This window comes from Kogia breviceps, chromosome 15 (assembly GCF_026419965.1).
Source record: "Kogia breviceps isolate mKogBre1 chromosome 15, mKogBre1 haplotype 1, whole genome shotgun sequence".
Classification (NCBI taxonomy): Eukaryota; Metazoa; Chordata; class Mammalia; order Artiodactyla; family Physeteridae; genus Kogia; species Kogia breviceps.
The window spans coordinates 63,363,734-63,391,097 of NC_081324.1; the positions used below are offsets into that span (position 1 = coordinate 63,363,734).

Consider the following 27,364-nt stretch of genomic DNA (forward strand, 5'->3'; position numbering starts at 1 on the left):
ATTTCTTCCTCCCTCCACAGGGAGTGGGCCGGAGCCTGCTGCTGGGGGTCCCCAGCTCGGGGCTGTCACAGGTTGGCCACACCTAAGGACACACCTGCCCTTGCCGTCCCCCTGCTTCAGTTGTCTCTGGCCTGCTTTCTGTGCCAGCATTTACAGGAGACGGATAGCGGCTTCTGCAGGGAGGAAGGACTCCAGGGCCCAGTGTGCCGGCGGCAGGGGTGGAGAGTGCAAATGGCCTCCAAGGAACCCAGAGGTGTTTCAGAGCTGCTGTCCTGCCAGGCCCCGCTGGGCACTGTGAGAGGCCAGGCCGTGTTGCCCAACGCAGGGCCCGCCTTTGTTCTCCCTCACTGGTGACAAAGGGTGACCTTTACAAGGGAAAGACAGATGGAGTCAAGACAAATGTTTTAATCCCGTGTCTGCTAAAATGGTGGGTGAAGTTGAGTTCAGGGCAGTCCTGCCAGTTCAATTACTTTCCTGATGTGGGGAGGTGGGGATTACACCCCCACCAGCCTCACCTGCTTAGTCTTGGGATCTGGGCAGACAACATGCACCCCGTCATTGCCTCCTGCCTGCTGGGGGATGTGTGGTCACCCCATACCATCACAGGACGGGACTCCGATCCCCTAAAGTGGACCCTGTACCACATTGGAAACTGTGGCCTCCTGGGATCGCGCCCCAGGCTGCTCCTGGTCCTTCCTTCTCAACATCTCCCCCTCACTCCTGCAGGGCGGCAATGCTATGACCTCCTGGTGATTGGCGGGGGATCCGGCGGCCTAGCCTGTGCCAAGGAAGGTACGTGTCCTGCGTCCTGCATCCCGCGAGCATGGCAGGGCCTCCAGGCTTCTGGGTCCCCTGGAGAGGACAGTGGTGCTCTCCGGGCTGGGTGGAGATGCTCCTGAGCAGCCACGAGCTGAATGCATTGTCTGCAGTTGACCCGCTCCTCCCCGCTGCAACCCCAGGCAACCACTGATCTGCTTTCCCTCATTGTAGATTAGTTTGCATTTTCTAAAATTCTGTTTAAATGAAATCATGCTGTGTGTATTCTTACTTTCCGGGCTTCTCCCACAGAGCACAATTTTTTGGAGATTCATCTGTGTTGCTGTGTGTATCCAGAGTTCATGCCTTTTCATTACTGATAAGTATTCCACTGTATGTCTAGACTACATTTGGTTGGTTCATTCGCCTGTGGATTGGGTTGTTTCCAGTTTTTGGCTGTTGTGAACTGTGCTGCTATGAATATTCGTGTGTGTGTGTGTCTGTGTGGATGTGTGTTTTAAATCCCTTGGATAATCTCCTAAAAGTGGAACAGCTGGGTCATGTGGTATATCTCTCATTTAGGTATTTTTTCATTTCTTTCAGCAATATTTCGTCATTTCAATATACAGGCCTTTCATATCTTATGTCAGATTTATCCTTAGTGTTTCATATTTTTAAAACAGCTTTACTGAGGTACAAGTCATACACCATACAGATCACTCATTTAAACTGCCTATTTCAGTGGATTTTATATTCACAGAGTTGTGCAATCATCACCACCACCAATTTCAGAACATCTCATCACCCCCAGGTACTCTGTACCCACTAGTAGTCACCTGTCCCCCTCCTCTCCTCAGCACTAGGCTACCACTAGTTTCCTTTCCACCTCTATGGACTGGCCTGTGTTCTGGATGTTTCATAGAAACGTGTGGTTTTGCTCTCAGCATGATATTTTTAGTGTTCATCTGTGATACAGCACGTGTTAGTACTTCGTTCCTTTTTTAGGGCTGAATAGTGTGGATGAACCACATTTTGTTGATCCACTTGTCTGCTGGTGGATGTTTGGGTTATTTCTGCTTGGGGCAGTTGTGAGTAATGCTGCTCTGAACATTCCTGCAGGTTTTGTATGGACGTGTGCTTTTATTTCCCTTGGGCAGATTCCCAGGAGTGGAATTGCTGGGTGATAGGGTAGCTCAAGGTTTAACCTTTTGAGGAGCTGCCAGACTATTTTCCAAAGTGTCTGCACCATTTTATACTCCCACTAGGAAGTGTGGGGTTCGAATTTCTCCACATTCTCGCCAACACCTGTTACTGTCTTTTCTATCGTAGCCCATCCTAAGTAGGTGGGAAGTAGGTGGTATCTCATTGTGGTTGACTTGTATTTCCCTCGTGGTTAATGGAGCATCTTTTCATGTGTTTATTGGCTGTTTCTATATTTATGGAGAAATGTCTGTTTAGAACCTTTGCCCATTTTTAGGTTGGGTTGTCTTTTCATTATTGAGTTATGAGAATACACACACACATACACACATATATTCTGGATATTAGATCCGTATCAGATGCATAATTCTCAATTACTTTCTCCCATCCTGAGGGTTATCTTGTCACTTTCTTGATGGTGTCCTTTGCAGCACAAAAGTGTTTAATTTTGATGAAGTCAGTTCATCTGTTGTTTCTTGTGCTTTTGGTGTCACATCCAAGAAACAGCATCCCGATCCAAGGTCACAAAGTCTTAGGCCTGTTTTCTTCTGAGAGCCTCACAGCTTCAGTTCTTACATTTAGGCCTTTGGTGCATTGTGGATTAACGTGTAGACGTGGTGAGGTTGTTGCCTCCAGGTTTGAGACATGCACCTTTCCGTGTCATGGTCCCTCTTCAGGTGACACTCTCCCACCAGTCACGTTCCACTTCTACATGTTACAAACACCACAGCATGTTGTACAATTTTTGTTTAAACAGTGACCTTTTTAAAATATACTGATTATTTTTTTATTGTTTTAATTTTTATATATTTATTTATTTGGTTGCACTGGGTCTTAGTTGTGGCGGGGGGCTCCTTAGTTGTGGCTCGCCAGCTCCCTAGTTGTGGCACGCAAACTCTTAATTGCAGCATGCACGTGGGATCTAGTTCCCCGACCAGGGAACGAACCTGGGCCCCCTGCATTGGGAGCGCAGAGTCTTAACCACCGCACCACCAGGGAAGTCCCTAAATAGTGACCTTCTGAAGAGATTTCAGCGATAAGGAAAAAGCTAACACATCTGCCCATGTGGTCGTCATTTCTGAGGCTTCCGTTCCTTTCTGTGGATCTGAATTTCCACCCAGTATCATTTTCCTCCTACTGGAAGGACGTCTGTGAACATTGCTTGTCGTGTGGCTCTAGGGGTTATAAATTCTTTCAGCTTTTGTGAGTCTGAAGACATCTTTACTCTGCCTTCATTTTAAAAAGATACTTTCTCTAAGTATAGAATTCAGGGGGACGGTACAGCTGGCCTTCTGTATCCGCAGGCTCCACATTCACAGATTCAACCAACCACAGATCAAAAAAATATTTAAAAAAAAATTCCAAAAAGCAAAACTTGAACTTGCTGCATACTGGCAACTATTTATCATTTACATGGTATTTACAACTACTTACGTAGTGTTAACGTTGTGTTAGGTGTTATAATCTAGAGATGGATTAAGGTAAAGGTTACTGCAGATGCTGCACTGTTTTCTATAAGGGACTTGAGCATCTGGCTGCTCCTGGTTGTCCCAGAGCTCATGAGAGCTCTTTCCATTGTGGATAGTTTCTATTCCTGTTTTCAAATTCACTAATAAAAGAGTGTGCTATGTGTACTCGACCATGAACCCCACTCGGTGCAGTATTCATCTCTACAGTTCAGCTTGGGTCCTTTTTTTATCTTCCATGTTACTTCTTGACTTTTTGAACATGTGGAATACAGTTAAAACACCTGTTTTACTTTTTTTTCCACTAATTCTGACGTTGGTGTCAGTTCTTGGTCAGTTTCCATTGACTATTTTTCCCTTTAAGGGCTGTATTTTCCTGCTTCCTTGCGTGCCTGGTAACTTTTGTTTGAGTGCCAGACACTTTGGACTTTACCTTGCTGGTTTCTGGATATTTTTATATTCCTGGAAATATTTCTGAGCATGTTCTGGGATGTAGCTACAGACAGTTTGATCTTTTTGAGTCTTCTGCTTAAGATTTGTTAGGCACTCTGGCGCTGTGCCCAGTCTAGGTCTAATTATTCTCAACTGCTGAGGCATGACCTTCCTAATGCTCACCCAGTGCTCCAGGAGTGAACGTTTCTCCAGGCTGGCTTCTGGGAGCAGCACTGTCCTGGCCTTAGGTACTTTCCCCTCTCTCTCCTCTCTATCCTCTGTCCCAGGAACTCTCAGCCCGGGAGCCTGCTGGACCTGCCTGGGCCCCCTCTGTGCTGTGTCCTGCAGAATCTCTGGTCGTGGGGCTCACCTCATCCCTTTCCTGTCTCTCAGAGATCACTGGCCTTTGTTTTCGTTTATTCAGTTTCTTGAAACCATTATTTCGCGTATTTTGTCAGGATTTTTGGTTATTTTGAGCAGGACGCTAACTCTGGTCCCTGTTGCTCCATCCTGATCAGACCTGGGAGCCGGGCGTTGGTATATCTGAGGTGTCCCCTTGGCCGGAGACTTTAAATCAAGCACTGGGATCCCATCTTGATTCAGTTGAATGAAATAGTTTTGTTAATAAAGACTTAAAATTTGGTTCTAATCTTGGTAGCTGGTAGCCATGAATCAAGCATGTTCTGTAGTGTTTCAAACACTCGTGGGCTTGTGACATACAGATGGGGCGTGCCCTCAGGGCCGTCATGGCCAGGGACCAGGGCTGGCTGATGTAGTGCCACAGGTAAGCCAGTGGGAAGCCCGTGATTAGTCCTGGCCTCAGAACCTGGGGCTTGTGGCTGAGGGAGCCTGCTGACAGCTGGGGGCTCCAGGCAGGGGTGCAGTTTGGAGCACTGGTCTTGGGGCCTGGCTGACCTGGACCTACATTTGACCTCTGAGCTTCCATTTCCTCACCCTGAGAGGAGGCAGCAAATGTCCACCTGGGGGCTCTGACCAGGGTAGACCGAGGGCCACCCCACATGGTGTCTGGGGAAGAGAGGAGTGAGGGAGGGCCTGGGGAGTGAGCCGGGGGCCTCCCTGTGGTGCCTTCAGGGAGTGTGCTTGGGTTGGGCCCTGGGCCTGTGTTGGACCTGCAACTAGGTGGGGGGCGGTGGGGGGGGCGTCCCAGCACTGCTGTGGTGGGTAGTACAGAGCCTGCGGTCAGGAAGAGGTCGGGGTGCCCATCTGAGGGCAGCATAGCTGGGGGCAGAGGCAGTGGGAGACCCGGCTGCATAGCTCGTGGGCAGCTGCTGGCCTGGTCCTTCCCCAGCCTCCTCTGGGCCTCATGGTCTCCTGGGGTCCCCGACCCTGAATCAGTCCCTGGTTGTACTCACCTGCCTGCTTCTCTGGTCCTTCCAGCCGCTCAGCTGGGGAAGAAGGTGGCCGTGGTGGACTATGTGGAGCCTTCCCCCCGAGGTAGGCAGCCCCTGCCGGGAGCCGCGTGTCCTGGGGAAGGTGGGGGGCCATCACATACAGAGGGTGGCTGAGCCCTGGACTGCTGCCCAGTCTCCGGACGTCGTCCTACTTCTCGGGGAAGCTGCCATCACTGTAGGTTCCTCATCCTCCTCATTAAAACCAAGTCTGGGGCTTCCCTGGTGGCGCAGTGGTTGAGAATCCGCCTGCCGATGCAGGAGACACGGGTTCGTGCCCTGGTCCGGGAAGATCCCACATGCCACGGAGCAACTAAGCCCGTGAGCCATGGCCGCTGAGCCTGTGCGTCCGGAGCCTGTGCTCCGCAATGGGAGAGGCCACAACAGTGAGAGGCCCGCATACCGCAAAAAAAAAAAAAAAAGAAAACCAAGTCTGAATGCAACCGCAGCTGGCGCGTCCACACGGCAGGTTCACCTGGGCCGCGTTGGAGTTAAAGCAACTAAAAGGAATTGGAAACGGCTCTAGAGCAGGGCTGGCCTGGCTGACCTGAACCCTGTCTGTGTGCTCTTCCCACCTCCCCAGGCACCCGGTGGGGCCTTGGTGGCACCTGCGTGAACGTCGGCTGCATCCCCAAGAAGCTGATGCACCAGGCGGCACTGCTAGGGGGCATGATCCACGACGCCCCCCACTACGGCTGGAAGGTGGCCCAGCCCCTGCACGACTGGTGAGGGCGCGTGGGGGACAGCTGATCCCATCAGCCTCGCAGGAGCTGCGGGTGTGATTCTCACCTGGGGGCACCTCTGGGCCCCCAGCAGTGGGCAAAGTCTAGAGATGTTTTTGGTGATCTCCACAGTGGGGGCTGCCCATCCCCTGGGTGGAGCCTGGGATCCTGCCACTTGCCCCACGGTGCCGAGGACACTCCTGGAAGGATGCTTGGCCCAAAGGCTGCAGTGCTTCAGGCCTGGCGGGTGGCACGTGGTCCTCCGCTCGGAGCCCGTCGGTCTGAAGCCCCAAACCTGGCCTGGGGGCGGCAGCCGTGGGGACAGACGTCACCTTTACCACCTTGAGAAACCCCTCTGCCTCTGGGCATTTCTGTTAAGAGCTGTTTGCCTCTAATAATCTGTAGCAGGACCCGCAGCTGACACTTGTGTGGTGGCTTTAAGCATCGTGCTTTGTGTCAACAGGGGGAAAATGGCAGAAGCCGTTCAGAACCACGTGAAGTCCCTGAACTGGGGGCACCGGGTCCAGCTGCAGGACAGGTACTGACACCGCACTAGGCTCTGGGCAGGTCCTGGGGCACATGAGGACTACCCAGGAGGAGGAGGCGTGAGACCCGGGTTAGAAAGCCTGGCCACCCTCGCCCCTCGCAGTGCCTGCTCTCCCCACCTCACCGTCCCCTCCCTGCTGGGCATCCCCCTCAGCAGCAGGAGGTCCATGGGTGTTTTGTGGGGAGGGTAACTGGGTGTATGTGGGGGCCTCCCCTTCCTGGTGGAGGGTGTCCAGGTGACAGGACTGACCTCAGGGGAGGCCCGGCCATCTCTGTCCTCACACACCGGGGCTGAGCTTGGGCCCTTAAGACACCCCTGCATGGCAGCTGTGGTCACCACGTCCCGGGGAACCCTGGGGAGACAGCAGCCACGCCCCATGCTTCCCGGTGCAGGTCTGCACACTTCTTTTGCCCCTCGTGAGCCATGGGTGGCCCGAGCTCACATTGTAGCCATCTGCCTAGTGCTCCCTATTTAATCCTGAGGTGATGCCTCATTTGCAGAGGACATGTTTGAACATCCTATTTTTATTTTGCAGAAAAGTGAAGTACTTTAACTTCAAGGCCAGCTTTGTCAACCCACACATGGTTTGTGGTGTCTCTAAAGGTGGGGAAGAGGTGAGCACCTGCCTCCCGGGGCCCCAGGGGCAGCACGGGCCAGTCCGCGGGTCAGTCTGTGGCCCAGGCGGGTGGACCTCAGCTCTGCTCAGTCTCAGTGCTGTCCTTGGAGATCAGCGATGCTGGGATTGATACGACGTTCCTCTGGGCCGAGGCCAGTCTAATTCTTTGTGAAGGAGGAAGTGACCACACCAGGCTGCCCACTGCTTGGGCGGCTGCAGCCCTGCAGGGGTTTGCGGGGATTCCAGGAGACCTTACTCCCCGTGCGATGCTGTGTAAACTGTGAAGTGCTTGGACTTAGAGGCTCTCCTGCCAGTCCCTGGGGCTGCTGCCACAGGGTCCACACTGCAGGGTGGAGGCTGTGATGGGGAAGCTGGTGGAGCCCTCGAGTGGGGACCGCAGGTGACCTGGGTGACTGTGGCTTTCTCGGTTTCTTCTCAGACTCTGCTTTCGGCTGACCACATTGTCATCGCCACCGGAGGGCGGCCGAGGTACCCCACGCACGTGAGTGTCCTCAGGAGCCCCCACCCCCCACCCCGTTCATGGTCTGGTGACATGCACCTCCCACTCCCCCCTTTCCTCCAAGTGGCCCTGTGCTCGCGGCTGTCATTTTCCACTGCCCGTGCTCTCGAGTGCCCTTTGCTGAGCCAGGTTCCCACATCCCCACTTGGCTGAGTCCCGAGAGTGGCTCTCGTGTTCCTCGGCTGCTGGGCCGGCCCCCGCCTGCCCTCTTCCTGTCCCCACATCACTTCTCCTCTATCTCCCATGTTGATTCCTCCTTTTTAGCCTCAGAATGTTGGAACGTTTGGGACTTAAGCCTTGTTCCTCCTCCCCCAAACCCAAATCTCGTTCTTTAGTTGATGTGAAACTCACATACCATAAAATGCACCCTTTCAAAGGGTACAGTCCAGTGAGTTCCAGTTTATTCAGAGTCATTCACCCGTCGGTCCCACTGCTGAATCTCAGAACGTTGCATCCGCCCAGAACGAAACCCTGGCCCCATCAGCCGTCGCTCCTGGCCCCAGCAGCCTGCTCTCTGTCTCTGTGGATTTGCCTGTTCTGGACGTTTCACATCAGTGGGATGAGATGCATGGCCTCTTTGACCAGCTTATGGCTGAGTGATGTTCCGCGGTGGGTGTGACATTCTGTTGTCCGCTTGCTTGGTGGACCTCTGGGTTGTTTCCACTTTGTTATGAGTGACGCTGCTGGGAGCCCATGTGGATGCGAGTTGTCCCTTCTCCTGGGCAGATACCTGGGGGTGGAGGTCCCAGGCCCCGGGGGTGGGGGGCAGCCTTACCGTTTACATCCTCACCTGCAGTGCATGGGGTTCGTCCTTTTTGGTTTCTTCCTGTGTCTTGTGATGTTTTGCTGAAAAGTGATCATTTCAAATAAAATGACATGTTCACTCTGGAAGCTAGGATCTCCCTCCACTTTGGGATTTCGTTTACTGCTGCTTGGCTGTTGGGTGATTTTTCTGGACCGATTTTGTAAACTCTTTATTCTGTGTCCTGTGAGGCTACTGAGGTCTCTGCTCAGTGGCCAGCGAGTGACTGGGCAGAGATGTACTTAAATACCAGACCCAGGAAGTCTCCCCATCTTTGCAAGGCGCCCCACCCTCAGCGCTCAGCCTGGTGGGGGACGCTCTGCCTTCACCCCCACCACCTGCTTCTGCGGGGCCTGGAGGCCAGTGCTCAAAGCCGCCCCAGACCCAGACATAGGCCCAGACAGGCGGATGGGGAGGACCAAGGGCATGGTTCTGTGTCCTCGCAGACTCTTAAATCTGAACCTCTGTCCAGTTCTGTGCTTCCACTGGAAACTGGAGCTGGGAGGGCGCCAAGGCAAGTGCACACTCCCATCCTCAGGACCGCGACACAGGCCCTGCCACCGTCAGCCCAGCAAGAGCAGCCTCCAGAGGGGACCAGACAGCTGTGCCAGGTGGCCCTGGGCAGGATGTGTGGCTCCATAGGAGGGGAGGGCGCTTGTTCCAGTAGCCACATAGGCAGGGGCCAAGTGGTGACCATTAGTGATCCCTCACCCACAACTGGGCCCACGTTGGCTCCACTCAAAGCCCCTGATGGCCATGGTCAGTTCCTGGGACCCAGGGATCAGCTCAGCTCCACCCTGCACGTGGCTGCCAGAGTGCCTGCGAGGGGACTGGCCCGGCCTCTCCCTGCTGTCCGCTTGCCTGAGGGGTGGGTGGTGGGTGGGTGTGGTGAAGCGGGAGCCTCGGGTCCTGGGGAAGCTGCTCAGCGGCCACTCTGCTCTTGGCTGCCCGCTCCGGTGCCTGCCAACACTTGTTGTGTTTTAGTCCCTCTGCTATCCAGACCTTTCGATCTTCTTGAGCAAACTTAAGAAATTCCTGACTTTATTTTTTTTGCCAATTGGAACCGTAAACTGTTTGAAATCCGTTTCCTCTCTCCCAGCACATCTGACTCTCAGGGGCCATAGAGAGGACATGTCCTGTGTCCCCCACCTGCTAGGGTATGGGGTGACCTGGACAACTCCCGGGCACAGGGCCCACCATGCTGTCCCTCAAGGGCCCCCTGTTGGTCGCATCCAGCCTCCAGCCTTCAGCCTGGCGCCCTGGGATCCGGCCCACCCACTTCACCCCTCGTTCCCCACAGCCCTGGGTCTGGATCTGGGGGGAGTCCTGGAGATCGAGAGGAAGGAGCCGCTGCCCCAGGCCCTCCAGGGAGCGGCCATGCCCCCTGTCCCAGAGACCGCACCCGAGGAGGTGCAGCCACATGTGGACAGGTGGTTCTGGCCCAATTGTGTCTGCAAACTGGGCGTCCTCTGAGGGAGCCCTGGGGCAGCCGGGGACGCGGGCCTCACATTGACCCTTTTCCCGGATAGATCGAAGGTGCCTTGGAATACGGGATTACGAGTGATGACATCTTCTGGCTGAAGGAGTCCCCTGGAAAAACGTAAGGCCTGTGGGTGCCCAAGGGGCCCCACTCCGCTGTGCACACGGCCAGGCAGGGATCACATGCCGCTGCCCCTCTGTAGTGCATTCTTTCCCGCCTACCTGAGGGAAGGGCAAAAAACCCGGCCCTGTGCCCATTTGGGGCTGACGCTCTCCTAGGACTGAGTCACAGTGCGTGGCCGTTATTGTCTGCGGCACAAGTTTTCACCAGGGTTCCCAGGAGCCGCAGGTCCCAGTGGGTCCTCAGGGCCATCTGGGTGGGCGGGTAGGTGGGTGGGCCCTGGGGAAAAGCCCTGGTCCCCCTCCGGCTCCATTTTCATCTGTTTGTCACCTGGGCTTCCCTGAAATCAGCAAAGGCTAGGGCCACCAGAAAACAGAGCCCAGCTGTGAAGCCAGGCCTGCAGTGTGACTGGCGCCCCCGTGGCCAAGGGCCGGGTCCACTCCTGGCATGGGGTCCAGGTCTGGGTGCTGCTGCCTGGGCACTGAGACCTCATGCTTGCAGGGACCATAGAGGCCACCAGAGGGCGACAGAGGCTCGGCCGTCACAGTGCTGGGCTGTGGGGGACCAGCTGCCGATGGCCCGAGGGCATGCCTGGGGTGGGCAGGCGTGTGCAAGTGTGCATGTGTCAGCATGGGTGAGGGCATGTATGTGTACACGTGAGCACATGTGTGGGCACGTGTGTGAACATGGGAGCACGTGTGTGAGAGCTTCCGCGTGTGTTCGTGCCGCTCTGCTTGTCCCTGCTATCCCAGCCTCATGAGGTGTCCTTGTTCAGGGCTGCGTACGGCCCCTGGCATGGGGGTGGCTTGGTGTGACCTCCCACCACTCGCGGCCACCTCGTTGTGAAAGGCTGCAGTGAAAACCCCCACGTCCGTCTTCTTGTTGTCTGTTTCTTACGTGTCGTGTGTGCAGTCAGTGCTGTGTCCACAGTAGAGAACTGCAGTCCCGGCTAGGCGCCTGTGCTGCACTCTCTGCCTGATGCTGCCTCGGCATTTCCATGGGGCCTGAAGGGAAGGGAGACTCTCCTGCTCCCTGGGGGGCGGCGGAGGGAGCGCAGCCACTTCCATCTGCAGTCAGGCTCCTGGCCCCGGCCACCGCCTCACCTCGCACAGGGCCCCCAGGCTGTGGTTGGTGCTTCGATTTTTCTGATGTCACACTTATCACGTTATCTCTTTACGCCATAGTATCTAGGTTATTTGTTGTTTTGTCTCTGACTAGTAGGTTAAATGTGGCCTGGTTTCATTTGCGTTTGCTATTATGTGGTCTTTTGTGTAATTATTGGCCATTTAAAATTGAGTGTGTGAGTCGTGAGTGTGTGTCTGTGAGTGAGCCTGTGTCTGTGTCTGTGAGTGTGAGTGTGTGGCTGTAAGTGGGGGCTGCTCGCTCCTGGGCCTGCTCCCTGGCTTTTCTCTTTCTTATCTTCCCACAGGTTTGCTGTCAGGGCTGAGATCCCGTGTTGTTTACAATTGCAGATTTTCTCAGCTTGTCTTTTTAACTCATGTAACATACAAATGTTTTGTTCTTTTTTTTTTAAGTGTAGCTTAGGCTCTTTTACACTCAATGGCAGCTAGATTCATTGTGTGTTCAGGAGGGCCCTTCCCCGCCAAGATGGTTTTTGACAAAAGCCCTGGATTTCCTGTGGGTCCCAGGGCCTTGGGGTGTCTGCAGCACATCTGCGGCAGAGACGGGGTCCCATGCGTCCACCACCAGCCCCTCCCACCAGCCTGGAAGCTCCTCCAAGCGGAGCCCAGTCCTGCTCTGGCCCTGATTCGGGGTCCCTACTGCCGCGCAAGTGCCCAGCATGGTCTTCAGACCTGCGTTGTTTTCTTGCGCATTGATTTCTCTGGGTCACTGAGGCACTTTGCCAGCCTCTCCGAGGTGGACTGTGGAGACCGTGGTGCTGATGGCCTTCAACCTGCGGCCGCCTGGACACTGGCTCCCCGCTCGGTGCTTCTGGCCTGGCCAATGCCGCCCGTGTGGCCCGCTACTTTCTGCCCATCACCGAAGGCCAGCAGTTTCTGAATACTGGTCTTTTCTTAAATTAGTTCCTGTGTGTTTTATTTTCTCTTGTTTGCTATTTCCCCGTTACATTCTGAGAGCCAAGTCTACCTCCAGGAGGGGCCAGTGTCTGGCAGCTCTCACTGCCCGCTGCTCACCGGAGGCCGCACAGGCCGGAAGGAGGCCCGGGCGCAGGGGCCCCGCACAGCTGCCCCCAGTGACCACGTGCTGGGGCAGCGGCCTGCGCGGCCAGGAAGACAGCCCCAGATATTGGGGTCAGGAAAGTGTTTATTTTCTTCAGAAAAAAAAAACGTTTAGAAGACTTTTTTTAAAAAGCTCTTTCGTTTAGAAGGAATCTAGGTATGTTATTGTTTAAGGAAAAAAGTGTTTGCAATGTATCAGTCACCCGTTCCGTTCTGAGCATGATTTATGTGAGGAAATGGTTTTTTTAAAAATTAAGCTGGAGATATATCCCTGTACGATGCTTCTGTGAAACGCAGCTTTTGTGCGGAGCTGTGGATGCAAGTTGTAACAGTGTGATACGGGAGTCAGTGTTTACTCCTTACATTCCTGCCCGCAGTCAAAATAAGCCCGAGGGTCTACAGTAGCATTTCTGTATTTTATCAGCTTGGGCTGGGCCGGGGGGGCCTCTGCTCACACTCCGAGGGGCTGTTTCTGCCAGATTTATTTGCCTTATAAATATTCCCCGTGTTTATTTTAACTCGCCTTTAAAATGGAGCTGAAATGAATATGGACCCGAGGGCTGCCCCTGGCCCTGGAGGCCTCTCGAAGCCAGGCGGGACCTTCCCACTTGGACCCGGCCAGGAGGCCAGCTGGCGGCCGAGGGTGCCCAGCGTGCCTGGCCTCAGCCTGCAGCGGTGGAGCCTCCACTGGCCGGCTCCCAAGGGCCCATGGGCTCCGTGGTGTCCTGTCTTCCTGGGTGTGGGGTGTGGGCCACGGCTGGACTGTCCTTCAGGGGCGTCTGCATGAGGCTGGGTGGCCAGCAGCTCAGGTCTGGATAGCCAGCCCTCAGCCTCTGCTGTTGCCCCACCCGCCTTTGCCCCTGACAGTCTTGGTGCTTTCTGGACATCCTGTGTCCAGCTGCTCCTGGGGGCCCCGAGCTCTGTGGCCCCAGCATTTCCTGCACTGGCGGGACAGCTGCAGGGCCCCCATGCTGTGTGGGTGCACCCCCAGGGAGCGGATTGGGGCCTTCAGACTCAAGAGGCAGGTGGAGAGCTCTTTAAGCTGGGGCTCCAAGGCCTGAAGGAAGGCTTTGTTTCTGCTTCCTCCCCCTTCAGACTTTGAGAGATCCAACCCTGTGATCAGCCTAATCCCACGGCAGTTACACCTTGGAGTACAGTGTTTGCAGCACTGAAGGGTACACGGGGGCTCCCCGAACACACACACAGCTGAGCGGGGCTCTGGGTGCAGGTGGAGCCCCCGTGGGGTATCCTGCTGTAGTGTGAGGCCGTGTGTCCAGTCCTCAGAGGCCCCGCCTCCCCAGGTCCTCCCTTTGCCGGCAGGGCCTGCCCTGGGCACTGTGCCTTGGCACCAACCTCAGCCCCACCCAGGCTGGGGTCTCCTAGGTGGCCGGCAAAGCCCATCTGCAGCTTCAAACCTGCCAATAAAAACGCAGCGTCCTTTCAGGGCTGCCTGCACCCCACCCGCAGGCGCCAGCTCCATTTTTGCTGTTTTCTCACTCCAGTCCATTTGAAGGGATTTCTCTGGTTGAGACCTTGAATCCTGCATTTTTCGAAGAATAATACTTATTTGATGAATTGGGGGCAGGGTGGAGTGAAAACCAACACTGTTGACCATCTTTCCTCTTGGAGACAAGATGAGGCCCAAGGTGACCATCAGGGCCAGTGGACGCCTGCCCGCTGTGAGGTTTCAGCCGCCCATGCTTGGTCAAGGACGCCCACTGAGGCCCGGCCTGGCTGGCGCCTGTCCCCCAGATGTGCCCTTTGTAGGCAGCTCGGAGCCAGTAGCCTGGGGCTGGGGGTACCATGACCTGGAGGTGGGAGTAGGGGGCCCACCCCGCCTCCCTACCCTGCTCTCTGCAGGGCTTGGGGAGGTGCCCGGGGGCTGCAGGAACAAAACGCTTTTGCCAAAATCAGGAGACCATGTTGCTGCGTTGCCTGGAGCTGGGCTGCAGGCTTCAGGCTGCAGCCACCCCCACCCCCCAAGAGGGTCTGCTCTACGGATACAGGAAGGCTCGGACGAGCAGGACAGCCCAGCAGGCGGGCAGTGAGCTCCCCGGCACTTGCATGTCACAGTTGCCCAGGCCGTGGCCACCCTGAGTGGGAGCACAGGGTGCTGTGAGTTGCACCCGGATGCTCTTCATTGGTCCTTGCGTTGGGGCAGGATGTTCAAAGCAGCTCAAGCCTGTTTGCATTTTAAATAACTCGTAGTTTCATATTTTAAAGAAAGGCTTGTCCCCTTCCCCGTACACGTCGAGACTGAGGGAGAGCAGGTTGTGTAACGTTGAGTGTACCCACGCGCAGACATGTGCATTGTGCCTATGTGTGTGTGCCTCACACGCCGAGCTCTCCCCACTCACCCTGCACAGGATGCCAGCACAGTCCTGTCCCAGCTCCTGAGAGGAAGCCGTGTGCCAGTTGCTTCCCGCAGGGCACCGGCAGCCATATTCCCAGAGATGTGCTGCTGTTTGAAATGGAATTATATCATTAGTACCTGCTGGGATCAGAGCTGACATTTGCTTATCCATCCTTGCATCACCTCCTCTCGTTCAAAGGCTGAGGGGTGATCTGACAAGCCCACCCACACGCCGCCCAGGCTGGGAGCCTCCACCCTGTTCAGTTCTGTTCATGTGTACACGTGTGCAAGTGTGTGTGTGTGTGTGTGTGTGTGTGTGTGTGCAAGTGTATGCATGCAGGGTGTGTGCAGCTGAGGATCTGCTGGGTCCCAGCGTCCTGTGTCCCTCTCCCCGGCTGCCCTTGCTCGGGGAGCTGACTCTCCCAGCCACAGGCCTGTGTGCAGTGGGGCTGGGTGGGCATGGGGTGGGCCATCTGCTTGGGCCCCGTGGTCCCAGAGTGTTCTGCCCACAGACAGGGCTTCCAGGAGCCGCCCCACATCTGGTGCCTCCCCTTCTGTTTCCAGCCTGGCTGCAGGAGGTCCAGAGGAACCCAAGGCAGAACTTTCCTTAGGAGAGAAGGAAAAGCCTCCTGCTTCTTCTGACTGGGCTTCGTCCATGTTCGTCCCGCCTCCAGGCCCATCCCCAGGACTTGCTGTTTTGTCCCTGGCCACTCATTCCTTCGCCACCAGGCAATTTCCCAAACCAGCAGCTCTGTTTGTCATTCACAGCTGGAGCTCTGGGAAGTGGGCTTTGTACATTGGGACAGCCTGTTTGAACAGTTAGCTGCAGGGACTCTGCAATAGTGACACGTCAGCTGACAGGCGCCCTGCATGAAGGCTGCAGGGCCCCGTCCCCCTCAGAGCCCCACTAGGCACGGCTGCATGCATCATGGCGGCCACGTGTGAGACTCAATTTCTCTCTCTCCATCTCTCTTACAGGTTGGTGGTTGGGGCCAGCTGTATCCTTTGCTGCGTGCAGGTGACAGATAGACAGCTGTGTTCACCGTCCTGAGAGTGGAAGCTTGGGCCCCAGGCCCGCCTACCCCCGTCACCACACTCTCTCCCATGGGGCTTGCCCTCTGCCACCTGGAACCAGGCACTTACAGGCACTTACAGGCCCACTCAGGGCCGATGACCTGTGCTCGAGGGACAATTTGAGGTTGACCTTTGAGGCTGGGGCTTCCTGAAGGCTCTTACTGAGCCACTTGCTGGCTGGGCAGCTGGACACAGCCGTGAGGCAGACGGTCCTCCCTGGAGAGCAGCCCCACTCAGGCCGGTTCCTTAAGAAGGAGCAATAACACCAGGGAGGGTGGAGGGCGTGTCTGCAGGAAGATGGAGACACTGAGGTCTGGGCACATCTTCTGTCCTTCACCACACAGGCCCCTTGGTTAACTTCCAGGGAGTCTGGACAGAGGCCCGTGGAGGCAGAACCCGCCTTGCCTGTGGGTGCTGAAGGGAGCCTCCACCTTGCCCTGGATGTGTGTTTGAGAGATGGGGGTGGTGGGGAGGGTGTCTCTGCAGCCAGTGTTGGAGACTCTTCTGGGCTGCTGGGGACTGGTGGAGACGGGGACTGCTGGCGGGGGCACTGGGGGTCTTGCTGCCTAGCTCCCATTAGCGTTCCTTAGCCTGCTCTGGCAGACGTGGCCCTGGAGTGCGCTGGCTTCCTCACTGGGCTCGGCCTGGATACGACTGTCATGATACGCAGCGTCCCTCTCCGGGCCTTTGACCAGGTAATGCCAGGCCGGTGTCCCTTCCACCTGTTGCCTGCCCGGGCAGGTGCAGGTGTGGGCTGGGAGCGAGGTCTCAGTCTTTAGAAACTGGCCCTTGAGTCGAATGAGGAGATTGTTGGCAAAATAAACACCTGCCAGTGTATTGCGGCAAGGGTCAGCACGTGGGGAGCATGGCAGGGACCAGAGGGACACCGTGGGCGTGCTGGCCAGCTCACAGGCTGTGAGGTCAGGTCACCCAATAGTAAGCGGCCGGCGTGTGTGAGCAGAAGTGCTGTGCTGGCTTCCTCTCTGAGCCCCCTGAGGTCCGAGGTGCTCCACCATCCAAGGGCAGCATGGACAGGGAGCAGGCGACTGCTGGCGAGGCCCTGGGTGACCGTCACGGGAGATGGTGGCCCGGCCACCATGGACTGGAAAGATGTGATGCTGAGCCAGGCCACTGCAGCCTCACCACCTCCCCGTCCACCATGCAGGGCAGCACCGGCCCTGGGGCGCAGACTCTCTCCCTGATGGTGGACGTGCCCACGTAATGAGTGCATGGAGTTTTTTTTAAACCAAAAACCCTCCAAGGAGATGTCACTATAAAATCCAGGTCTCGGTTGTCATTGTTAAGACACCAGGCTCCCGGTGCCCTGCAGAGATGGGCACTGTCCATTACACAGCTCTGGGGCAATGCACCCCTTGGTCAGTGCACACACCCGAGCACCTGCCATGGGGACATACGTCCAGGGAAGGCCTCGAGCCTCATGCTGGACGCAGGCGGAGTTGGAGCCTGAGAGGCAAAGGCCCGCAGGGACATGGAGAAGGGGGCCGATGAGGCTGAGCTGGAGAGCCGGGTTGGCTGGTGGTCATGGTAGCAGGAGAGGGAGAATCTGCAGGTGGTTGGCACACGGAGACGGTGGGGTCACTAGGCTGGAGTCAGGGGAGAGGGGGGAGAGCAGGCTTCATCCAGGTGAGGCCTTGTGGCCTGCGCACCTGTTCCTGGGGGACAGACAAGGCTCCTCATGCTGGGGTGGCCCCTGAGTCAGGGGAGTTAAACAGTAACTTGTATTTTCTCCTGATGGCTTGTTCGAGCCCCCACCGTGGCCCTGGGGGCACAGCTACCTGGGCTGGGAGGGAGGAACCCCCTGCAGCGCCTCCTCATGCTGTGCCACCTCCCCTAGCAGTTGTTGGTGGGAAGCAGAGATGCCCACCTCCACTCCCAGCTACCCCACTGCTGACCCCAGCTGGGGGGGCCAGGCAGGCAGAGCCCGGGAGAAGGGGTGTGTCTCTGCCATTTCAGTGAAGACTCAGTTAACTAACATCTAAAGAGAGTCCAGAGGTCACATGCACCCTAACCGAGGGGCTTGGGTCCTCAGATTTGGAGGGGGTTGGGGTGCCAGAGGCTCTCCCAGCTCGGCCCTCAGCTCTGTGGAAAGCAGGGCACTCAGAGCGGGGCAGCCTGTGTGAGGCATCCTGGAAGAAGGCGTGGGGCCCTGACCTCTTCCTTTGGACAGGCTCCCCTGGGGCCCCGGGCCTTTTCAGGCTGTAGGCCCAGGTCCTCTCCACAGGCCTCAGCAGTGACACTCCCACTGCTGCCCGGTCCTCAAGGCATGTCCTCTTGTGCTTTGCAGCAAATGGCTTCCTTGGTCACAGAGCACATGGCAGTTCACGGCACCCTAATCCTGAGGGGCTGCACCCCCTTGAGGGTGGAGAAGCTCTCAGATGGGCGGCTCCAGGTCACCTGGGTGGACCTTGCCTCCGACAAGAAGGACACAGGCACCTTTGACACCGTCCTGTGGGCCGTAGGTAAGGATGCTCAGGACCCCGTGCTCCTGCACGCACTTGGGGGACCAGTTGCGGGACCAGGTGCTCCATCGCACACTCGGGGGACAAGGCGTGCTGTCTTCCCCTCCACTGGGTATCTTGGCCCCCTTCTCGCCACTCCTGGCACTCGTCACCCTGCTGGCTCTGGGGTGGGAGCTGGATAAAGGTTATGGGGCGGCCCTGACCAGCCTCGCTCCTCCTCCGTCCTAGCACACTGTGCTCTCCTGGTCTTTCTTCCCCAGCACTCCTCGTTCTGGAAATGAAAACCAAGGAAGAGCTGTGGATGGTGGGTCGAAGGCAGCTGGGTTTTCGTCAGGGAGGCTAGTTAGGCCTACGGGTGGTTTATCGAGGCCTCGCGTACATTTCCTACCAACTTTAAACCTTGGTGTAGATGTGTTTTTTTAGTAAATTAGACTTGTTTTCCACCGTAGCTTCAAGATAGCTATTTATAACATACAAACGATAATGGAGTTTTTACTTTTTTTCACTGTTTTAATGTGTGAGTAACGTAAAATTTACTATTTTAACCATTTTTAAGTGCTCAGTTCAGTGACATTAAGTACATTCACACACCACCCTCCATCTCCAGAACTTTTCATCATCCCAAATGGAAAGTCTGTCCCCATCAGGTAACCCCCCACCCCCTCCCAGCTCCTGGCCCCCACCCTCCTACTTTCTGTCTCTGTGACTCTGATAACCAGGTCCCTCAAGTGAGTGGGACCCTACAGTGTTTCCCTTTTTGTGTCTGACTTACTTCACTGGCATCGTGTCCTGGAGGTCATCCATGTCGTAACCTGTGAAGGTGGGCAGTACTGCATGTGGCACACTAGGCTCATCTGGGCATTTGCCGGTGGACCCTTGGTTTGCTTCTGTCTTCTGGGTGTCTTGGAAAATGCTGCTGTGGACAATGGCACGCAGAAGCCAGCTGCTGTTAATACGTGAACGTAATGGAGATGCGAACGTAATGGAGACGTGTAGCTTCTAGCCAGCTTCTCGTTGCTTCTGACGCGTCCCCCTGGCCGCCTTCAGCTCTGTGGGTCATCTTGTGTTAGGAGTGGGTGTCCTCCCGGCCTTGCCAGAAATCACACTTTGCAGATTTGCAAAGGCAGTGCCTAGTGATAGGGCAGAGGCCCCGGGCCTTTCCCAGCAGGGGTGGGCTGGCCGCCACCCTGCCTCCCGTTCCCCAAGAGGCACCTATTTGTGAGGGTGAAGGCCAAGCAAGAGTGGCCACACAGAAACGGCTTGTTGGTGACCTTGTCGGGCACACTCCCTCCCAGGCTGGGCCCTCCCTGCACCCAGCTGCCCCCACGGAGAAGGGGAGAGTGGATGTGGGGGGCCCCTGCCAGGGCCGGGACGGTCAGCCTGGAGAGGAATGGGCTTTGAGGGTGGAGCAGAGAGTGCAGGCGCCGCGAGGGGCTCCCCACAGAGGGGCTGCAGGTCCTACTCCCGAGGGCATGTGGGCTCACCTGCCGGACACCCACCTGCCTTGGTGTCTGCGGCCCGTGGGCTTGGGACCCTTTTTCCTGATCTGTCAACTTGCATTTTAAACGTAGGGACGGTCAGTGTCTTCGTTCTCCCGTGTTTCCAGCCTTTGGGTCTCTTCGTGCTGAGCCCGGTCACTCATCCCCCATCTGGGCCTGGCTCTGAGTCCGTGTGGCTATCAGACTTATTGTCCCGCTCCACAGCACTCGGCGAGTGTGCCGAGCCCTCAGAGGGCCTGTCCCCCAGCGTTCGTCCACCCTGGCTGCCCAGGCCCCCGTGTCCCCTGAAGTGGGCCCAGGCAGCAGTGCAATTCTGAGAAGCTGAGATGCTCAGAGTAGTGGGAAATCAGAAAATGAAATAAACTCTGGAGGAGTCAGCAATTCACTTCTGAGGAACAAGGCAAAGATCTGAAATGCCCCAGAGTGAACTTACTGCCTCTTGACCAAGATCCGCTAAATTACCAGAGGAAATGTTCTCGACCAAATTGTAAAAGTAAATTTTACGTAGGTTTATTTTGATGAACGCTACTCAGACCCAGAAACTTAAACTGATGGTTATTAATTTAAAATCCGTTCTAACTGGCGAGGTGGCTGGTTCCCCCTCCCACTCGCACCCCATCCTCCCGCTTGGTCCCCAACGCCTTTGTACTGAGGCGCGGGCCTGCACCCAGATGCCATCAGCTGAGCCCATGCTGCTGGCGGCAGCCAGAGGGCGAGGGGCCAGGCCCTCGGAAAGCCTCAGGGTCCTCCCAGCGTCCAGACGACCCTGGTGGGCGGCAGGCAAGGCCCCGGGAGCCCTCCCCAACTGGTTTTGTTTTCTGTATTTTCAAAAAGAGCATCCCCCAGACAGTCTGCCGGGCGTGATTGATGCTGGGGGTGGAAGCTTTTCACAGTCCTTGGCCTCTGACCTTGCTTTCCGAGGCGGCGCTGCGGTGGCGGGTTCCTGGCACGCCTACTGGGTCTGCACGGGCAAGTGCTGGCGGGGCCACTGCTCCTGCCGGGTTTTGTAAACATTCAGGAACCATTTCCCAGTTTAACAACCGGGAATGTTCTCCACCCATTTACCAGGTAACCCTTGAACCAAGCATTATTTCTACTTGCAACAAAGGGTGATCCTGGAGGTCAAAATACAACAACCTGGGCGGCACGGCTGAGGAGGCAAAGAGCTCACAGACCGTAGGTCTGCCCAGACGCCAGTGCTGCATCCACACCGGCTGGACTTGATGTGTTAAAAATGAAAAGGGAAAGATGCGCCTCGTGCCCTGTGGACGGTCCACGTGGACGGCCTTGGCCACAGCCGACGAGGCTCGCAGATGCAGAGATGGGACGTGGGCCCTGCAGTCTGCCAGCCTCTTCCTCAGTGCAGCCTTGATCTCCATGTGGTGGATTAAACACATTAGCAGCTAAAGCAGTTAATTGCTGTGCAGGGGGCCGGCTCATTGTTTGTCTGTGAATCACCCACCCACACCAGGTGTCTTAGATAACAGGCTGGGAACTCGCAGGAGGAGGATTTCCTGTCTGCAGATGTGCCGATTACAGTGCTGAGTGAAGACAGTCAGCCCGCCTGCCGCAGGCTCGTGTTCACCCCTCATAGTTAACCACTTGTGGCCTGGAGCCTGGCTGTGGCGAGGGTGTGGGGGGGCAGGAGCAGGACTGGCTGGCCCTGAGTGGACACCTCCGAGCAGGAACCCTCAGCTTCCGTGTAGCTTCCTCTTGTTCTAAAGAATGGCTGGAGAACCATGGCCTCGGAAAAACCAGGAGCTGCAACGGTCCCGGATCCCTCAGCATCTCCAACCTCCAGGGAAGGATGAAGGCTCTGGCATGTCCATCTCTGGGCCACAGGAGCCCTGCCCAAGTTGCAAGAGTCCACCCAGGTGGCCACAGTTACAGGGTCCAGAGTGCCTGCCTCGAGACAGGGCAGGGGGAGTCAGCCCCTGAAGTCATCTCCTCTTCTTCCGGCTTTGTCTTAGCAAAAAAGCCATCGCCGTTTACCTGCGTCACGTTTGAGCCTCAAACGTGGGGAAAGGGAGCTCGTGAGACCTGACTCAGGACTGGAGGCCAGCTTCCCAACTGCACCCAACGACCACACTGAAGCCCGAGGCCACAGTGATGGGGCCCCGAGGTGCCCATGCAGCCGGGGCCCCTTCTCCGTCCAGGGCCGCCTCTTGGAGGTGGGGGGGGAGCTGGTAGTCTGAGCGCAGATGCAGCCTGGTTGGGCCAGCCTCGGGCCAAGGCTACCAGGCCTGTTCCCCGGGACCACGTCTTGCTGTGGCTGCGGGAGACCCCTGCGTAGCTGTGTTCTCTTAGGTGGGGACCCCGCAGTGGCCTGGCTGTGCCCCCTGGGAGGGTCGCCCAGGGTGGGTCCCTGCCTCCCGGCACTTTGCCCGGGCTGCCTGTGCACCCTTGCTGCGGTCTGTCTGACCACAGCCCGTGCTCACCTTTCACACTCCTGCCCGCACTTAAATCTTCCCTCATTACACGATCCCCCTGCTCTTTGGGAAGTGTGCTCCAAGGAGGCGTGAAATTGGAGGGAACGCCCGTCTTCCTGTAATGGGAGGCAAGGGGCACGAGAGAGGACATGTGTCTGGTTGTCTGCTTCCCTGTGTGCTGCAGAGCAGGTAGCCATGACCAGCTGGTGGTTCTCCCAGGGCAACCAGAGGAGGCTGGACTGGCCCGGCAGCAACAAGCGCTCTCGGGCGCCACGCTGCCCTGGGTGTCCTGGGCAGTCGGTGCTGGGAGGGAGGGCCATCCCAGCTTCGAGGCACCAGGGCTCACACAGTCCCCCCAAGGGACTCTGGCCAGCAGGCGAGGGGCAGCTCCAAGGGCAGGGTGTGTGGACATCGCCTCCAAGGAGGCCCGGGTGTCTGCTCGTATGTGGGGTTCTAGTGCTCTCGTCATTTGTAGTAAGCACGGCAGCAAGTCACGTGGGTTTTAAGGAGGAAACTCTTACAAGGCAAGAGAATCACGAGGATGTGTATAAATGAATGAAAAGGGCAGGATCGGACATTCTCAAGAGGAGACATAGCTAATTTAACATGTGGCCAAAAAAACACCGAATTTTACTAGTAGTCAAAGAAGCGCAAATTCAGTCCTCACAGTCGCCCCTCCACCGCCCTGCAAATGAGCAGAGCCCACTGCCACTGAGGAGGGGGCAGCCTTGCTTGCACCCCGAAGCCCCCCTGAGGATGCCATCCTCATCCTGGGGGCCCACCAACCCTGTGCAGTGCGAGGAGCAGGCAGCCCACGTGCCAGACAGGGCAGTGTGTGACTGTGACATGCAGGGTGACTGGGACAGGCCTCCACCAATCGTGGGAGGAGCACTACCTACACACAGGTGCAAGGGAGGAGATCGGAGGACGACGTGACCGTTGCCATGTAAGCCCAGCCTGGGCCTGAGCTGGCGCCCGAGTGACCAGCCACCGGGTACCCCCCCGGACCCCACACCCATTCTCCATCTTCCTCTGGGGCTCTGGGCCTGAGCTGAAAGGGAAGGCATGATCTCCTGCTTTCGGCATGAGGGGGCAGCACGGCAGAGGGTGTGGGCCTGTCCCTCCTTGTGTGACCCCTCTCGAGGGCTTGCCCACCCCAGGCCTCACCCGCCAGGCCCAGCTTCCAAGCCCTGAAGTGCCCGCGGCTGCCCCTGGGACTTCGCCTGCTCCAGCCCTTCCCTTCCTTCACTGTTCATTCTGGAAGCGTCAGTGGAGTGCCTGCTGCATGTGGCCTGTTCTTCACTGTACTGCCCCCCAGCCCCCATCAACCATCCATTCTTTTCACCAGTGGCCTGACTCACACATCCCACATACTTTCCAAGTTCACGTATGCAGAACGTCCTAAAAAATCCTGGCTTCAAAATAGACTGCAGAGGCCACCTAACTCCAGCATATGTTACTGTCTCCTGTTACTACTTTCAAGTTTATCTTTATTTCCTTTGGGATCTGGGATATGGTTTGCTGGCATCTGCAAGGTGTGTAGTTACCATGGTTACCACAGACGCCGGAGGAAGCACTCTTGACCTCCTGTGACCAGCCAGGCAGGGGTGCAGGGGAGAACCCGGGACAGCGTGGCCGGCGTCAGAGCAGCTGATCCAAGTGCTGCCGGCTTTGCCCTCGGACTCTCCAGCTCCAGCCCAGAGTGTCACCGGGAGGCGCAGGGCCTGGGGGCCTGGGGAGGAACCTCAGGACTGAGCTATGAGCCCCTGCATAAGTGACTGTCGCCCACTAAGCCCATGCCCTCCAGTCCTGCCTGTGGGGCCAGCTCCTTCCTCTCTGGGATCACAGTCCAGTCCCCTCCCAGCTGCCCACTGGGTCCCCAGGCACCTTGGCAGGATGCTGGGCAGGTGGCAGGTACCACTCTGCACTCATGGGTCTCTGTCAGGACCATAGGGCCAGTACTGGTGCTGTCAGAAGGTGGGGCCCCCCCGGCCTTGCACTGCCTGTGTGCAATCTGATGGCAAAGGGCGCTAGCCCTCAGCCCCCGATTCCTGGGGCCGAGCTGAATGCAGAGGCGGGAGCCATCGGCTCAAGAAGCAGGCTTAGCTGAGCCTGTGTTTTGACTTCCCACCAGGAGAGCAGCTGGAGAGTTAAGGCTCCTCTCCCTGGGCTCCACCAGCTGCCACCCGACCTCTGGGGCCTGAGCCGTGTTAGCTGTGGGAACTGTGTCTTTGAAGCCATGTGTCCTGCCGTCGGGATCCCCCAGCCACGGTGATGGGGGCCACCCGCTGCCCCCCTGGGGTCAGGCAGGAAGAGCGGCCCTTGCCAACCTGGCTCGACGAGGCCACATCATCTGAACCTGGAGAGAAAGGGTGGTGAGGCAGCTCAGCTGTGATGGGGCCCAGGCTGTGAGCACACAGAGCTGGCAATGCCTGGCATTGCCCCTCCTGGCCTCTCCCCCAAGAGTAGGGTTCGTGCGCTGACTGCCTGCAAGGATGGGTGGGTGTGCAGTGCAGACCCTGGAGGTCTCGGAGCTGGGGCTGCCCGGGGAGTGGGGGGGCGAGGTCGTGCACACTGTCTGCCTCCTTTGGGTCAGCTTGCGCGCCACGGGTGCCGGGGAAACGGCCGCTGCCAGATGTGGGGACACGAGGCCACAGCCTGGTGGCAGAGAGAGGTAAACCCACGTGGAGCGCCATCCTGCCTCGCACAAGCTGCAGGAGGGGTGTCTTGGTGGGGGCGGAGGCCAGCCCGGGGGGCCACGTGAGGACCCTGAGACACCCCTGCCGAGAAATGCACACAGGGGATGGGGCCCCAGTGTCTGTGAGGCCTGGGTCCTGTTTCCGACTTCCCCTTGGGCTGATGCCTTCAGAGGCTGCAAGGTCCTGTCGGGCTGAGCCTGCGGCCGTGCTGATCCTTCCCGTCCATCACTCCACCATGTGGCCTGGGGTACCTGGCCCCTTGGAGTCCGGCCCCTTCAGCGGGGAGGGGCTTAGGGGTCACAGTCTGGGGCTGGGGGCACATCGCCCTTGGTTGCTGCTGCTTCTACACCCTTTCTGTGGTCAGAGCCAGGAGACTTGCTTTTTTTTTTTTTTTTTTTTTTTTTGTGGTATGCAGGCCTCACTGTTGTGGCCTCTCCCGTTGCGGAGCACAGGCTCCAGACGCGCAGGCCCAGCGGCCATGGCTCACGGGCCCAGCCGCTCCGCGGCACGCGGGATCCTCCCAGACCGGGGCACGAACCCGTGTCCCCTGCATCGGCAGGCGGACTCTCAACCACTGTGCCACCAGGGAAGCCCGCATTTTTTTAAAAGTCATGAATTTCCAATTCAAAGTTGATGTTACCGATTTTGAACCATCCTCTTTGAGTGACATGTAGGACCTGTTAGTATCTTCACTTGTGGGGACGTGACCCTCGGAGGTACAGTTCCAACGTGGGTTCGCAGGGTCTCCTGAGTTGTCTTTCCACGTGTTGTTACAATAGGCCCCTTTGTTTTAGGTTGTTTACGGGTTATAGGGATTTTTTTCCATGTTTAATTTTACTTTTTGAATATGTATACGTATAAACTGTGTATATGATATAAAGAAACAAAATTGTATCATAGGATGTGTTTAGGAGGGTCTTATTGCTGACTCTCCATCCACCCCATTTCCTCCCCATTCCTGCTCCGTCCTTTCATTGAGTCTCTCTGCAGGTGTTTGTGTGTGCACATGTATACACGTGTATGTGTACGTACATACATGTGTGAGCGCGTGTTTGAGGCCCTTGGTGCTGTTGGTGCTTGATGTCTTACCAATTCTAAGTGGACATTCTGAGAAGGGTTTTAAATAAAACAAGGAATCTCGGTCAGAACCACTAATGAAAACCTCCCAGACTTGCTCTTTGTGTCCTTCAGGCCGAGTTCCAGAAACCAGAGGTCTAAATTTGGAGAAGGCTGGTGTGCGTACCAACCCCAACACTCAGAAGATCCTGGTTGACGCCCAGGAAGCCACCTCCGTCCCCCACATCTATGCTATCGGAGACGTGGCGGAGGTACGGCCTGCGCTGCTTCCTCCCCCCCACCCCATCCCCCGACCCTGTACCCCTGCCTTGTGGCTCACATGGGCTCTGTGCTGAGCCCCAGGAGGACTTGGCATCACCCCCACCTCCATGCTCCTCCTCTCTGTGGACGGGCGGGCAGACGAGGGGGCACCGTCCACAGATCCTGCCGTGAAGCTCCTCATGGCAGGAGCTCTGAGGGATGGTGTATGTTTGCATACCATGGAGCGGCCTCTACCTCCTGGCCTCGGTTTACCTCTGATCTTGGGCGGTCAGCACTCCCATGAGCCTGGCTTGGGAGGCATCGGTCAGTGGCCCCTCTTATGGGCCCAGCAACACCGGGGGCTGCTCAGCTATGGGCCCCAGCGCCTCAGGATCAGTCGGCCTATCGTGCACGCGTGCATCGTGTCCCGAGGAGGGCAGCCAGGGCAGGGTCCCAATCATAGGCTGGGCCCCCAGACCTAGCAGGCATCTCCATGGTGCCGCCACAAAGCGCCAGGAACTGGGTGGTCAGAACAGCAGAATTTGTTCCCTCCTGCTCTGGAGGCCCAAAATCTGAGGTCAAGGCATCAGGGCTGCACTTCCTCCTCTGGGGAGGACCCTCCTCGCCAGGTCCAGCTTCTGAGGCCCCGGGTATCTTCACAAGCATCTCCTCTGGGGCCGGCCTGTGCCTGGAATTAGGGCCACCTGAATCCAGGCTGACCTCACGTCAGTCTTCACTTTAATTACCCCTGCAAAGACCCCAACTTCCCAGGAGGGCACAGTCTGAGGTTCTGGGGGGACATGAGTTTGGGGGTGCTGTGAAACCCACAGTGGTGTTAGTTTACGTTCTTTCTTCACACATTGAGCACCAGGCACTTTTCTGGGTTCTGGGGTCACTGCAGGAACAGACAGAAGTCCCAGCCCTCATGGAGGTGATGTTCTATCACAGTCACAGATGACAAGCAAATGAGCTATTTCAGGTGTCAGGAGATGCTCAGTGTGGGGGTCAGAAAGATGACAGTCATCATCGATGCTGTGGGACTGCCTCTCCCTCAGCCTCCCCAGCCTCTGCTGCAGCTTGTGATAGGTGGAGGGCTTCCAGAGAGCCTGGCACACACATGGAGACGGGCGGGGCGGGGAGGCCATGCACGGCTGGGCCTCCTTTTGTTCCCGAAGGGCCAGCCTGCTCATCTGGAGACAGTCTGTCCTGCACTACAGCCTGGCCCTGGTGTCCCCATTGTAC

At 57.0% G+C, this 27,364-nt stretch overlaps 1 protein-coding gene across 3 annotated transcripts in view; it reads left to right on the plus strand.

The window, feature by feature from the left end:
• Window positions 1-27,364, plus strand: part of TXNRD2 (thioredoxin reductase 2) — a 34,659-nt gene that overhangs the window by 2,097 nt on the left and 5,198 nt on the right. For 2 of the 3 annotated variants that reach the window (XM_059041166.2, XM_067015065.1), the window contains exons 2-12: window positions 727-792; window positions 5,253-5,309; window positions 5,847-5,988; window positions 6,449-6,523; window positions 7,068-7,146; window positions 7,588-7,650; window positions 10,000-10,070; window positions 15,603-15,622; window positions 16,302-16,393; window positions 18,004-18,178; window positions 25,997-26,133. In XM_059041166.2, coding sequence (XP_058897149.1) covers window positions 727-792; window positions 5,253-5,309; window positions 5,847-5,988; window positions 6,449-6,523; window positions 7,068-7,146; window positions 7,588-7,650; window positions 10,000-10,070; window positions 15,603-15,622; window positions 16,302-16,393; window positions 18,004-18,178; window positions 25,997-26,133 — 977 coding nt within the window. Of the gene's footprint in view, window positions 1-726; window positions 793-5,252; window positions 5,310-5,846; window positions 5,989-6,448; window positions 6,524-7,067; window positions 7,147-7,587; window positions 7,651-9,999; window positions 10,071-15,602; window positions 15,623-16,301; window positions 16,394-18,003; window positions 18,179-20,745; window positions 20,834-25,996; window positions 26,134-27,364 lie in introns of those variants that run through there. The other variant, XM_067015066.1, reaches the window with a different exon arrangement.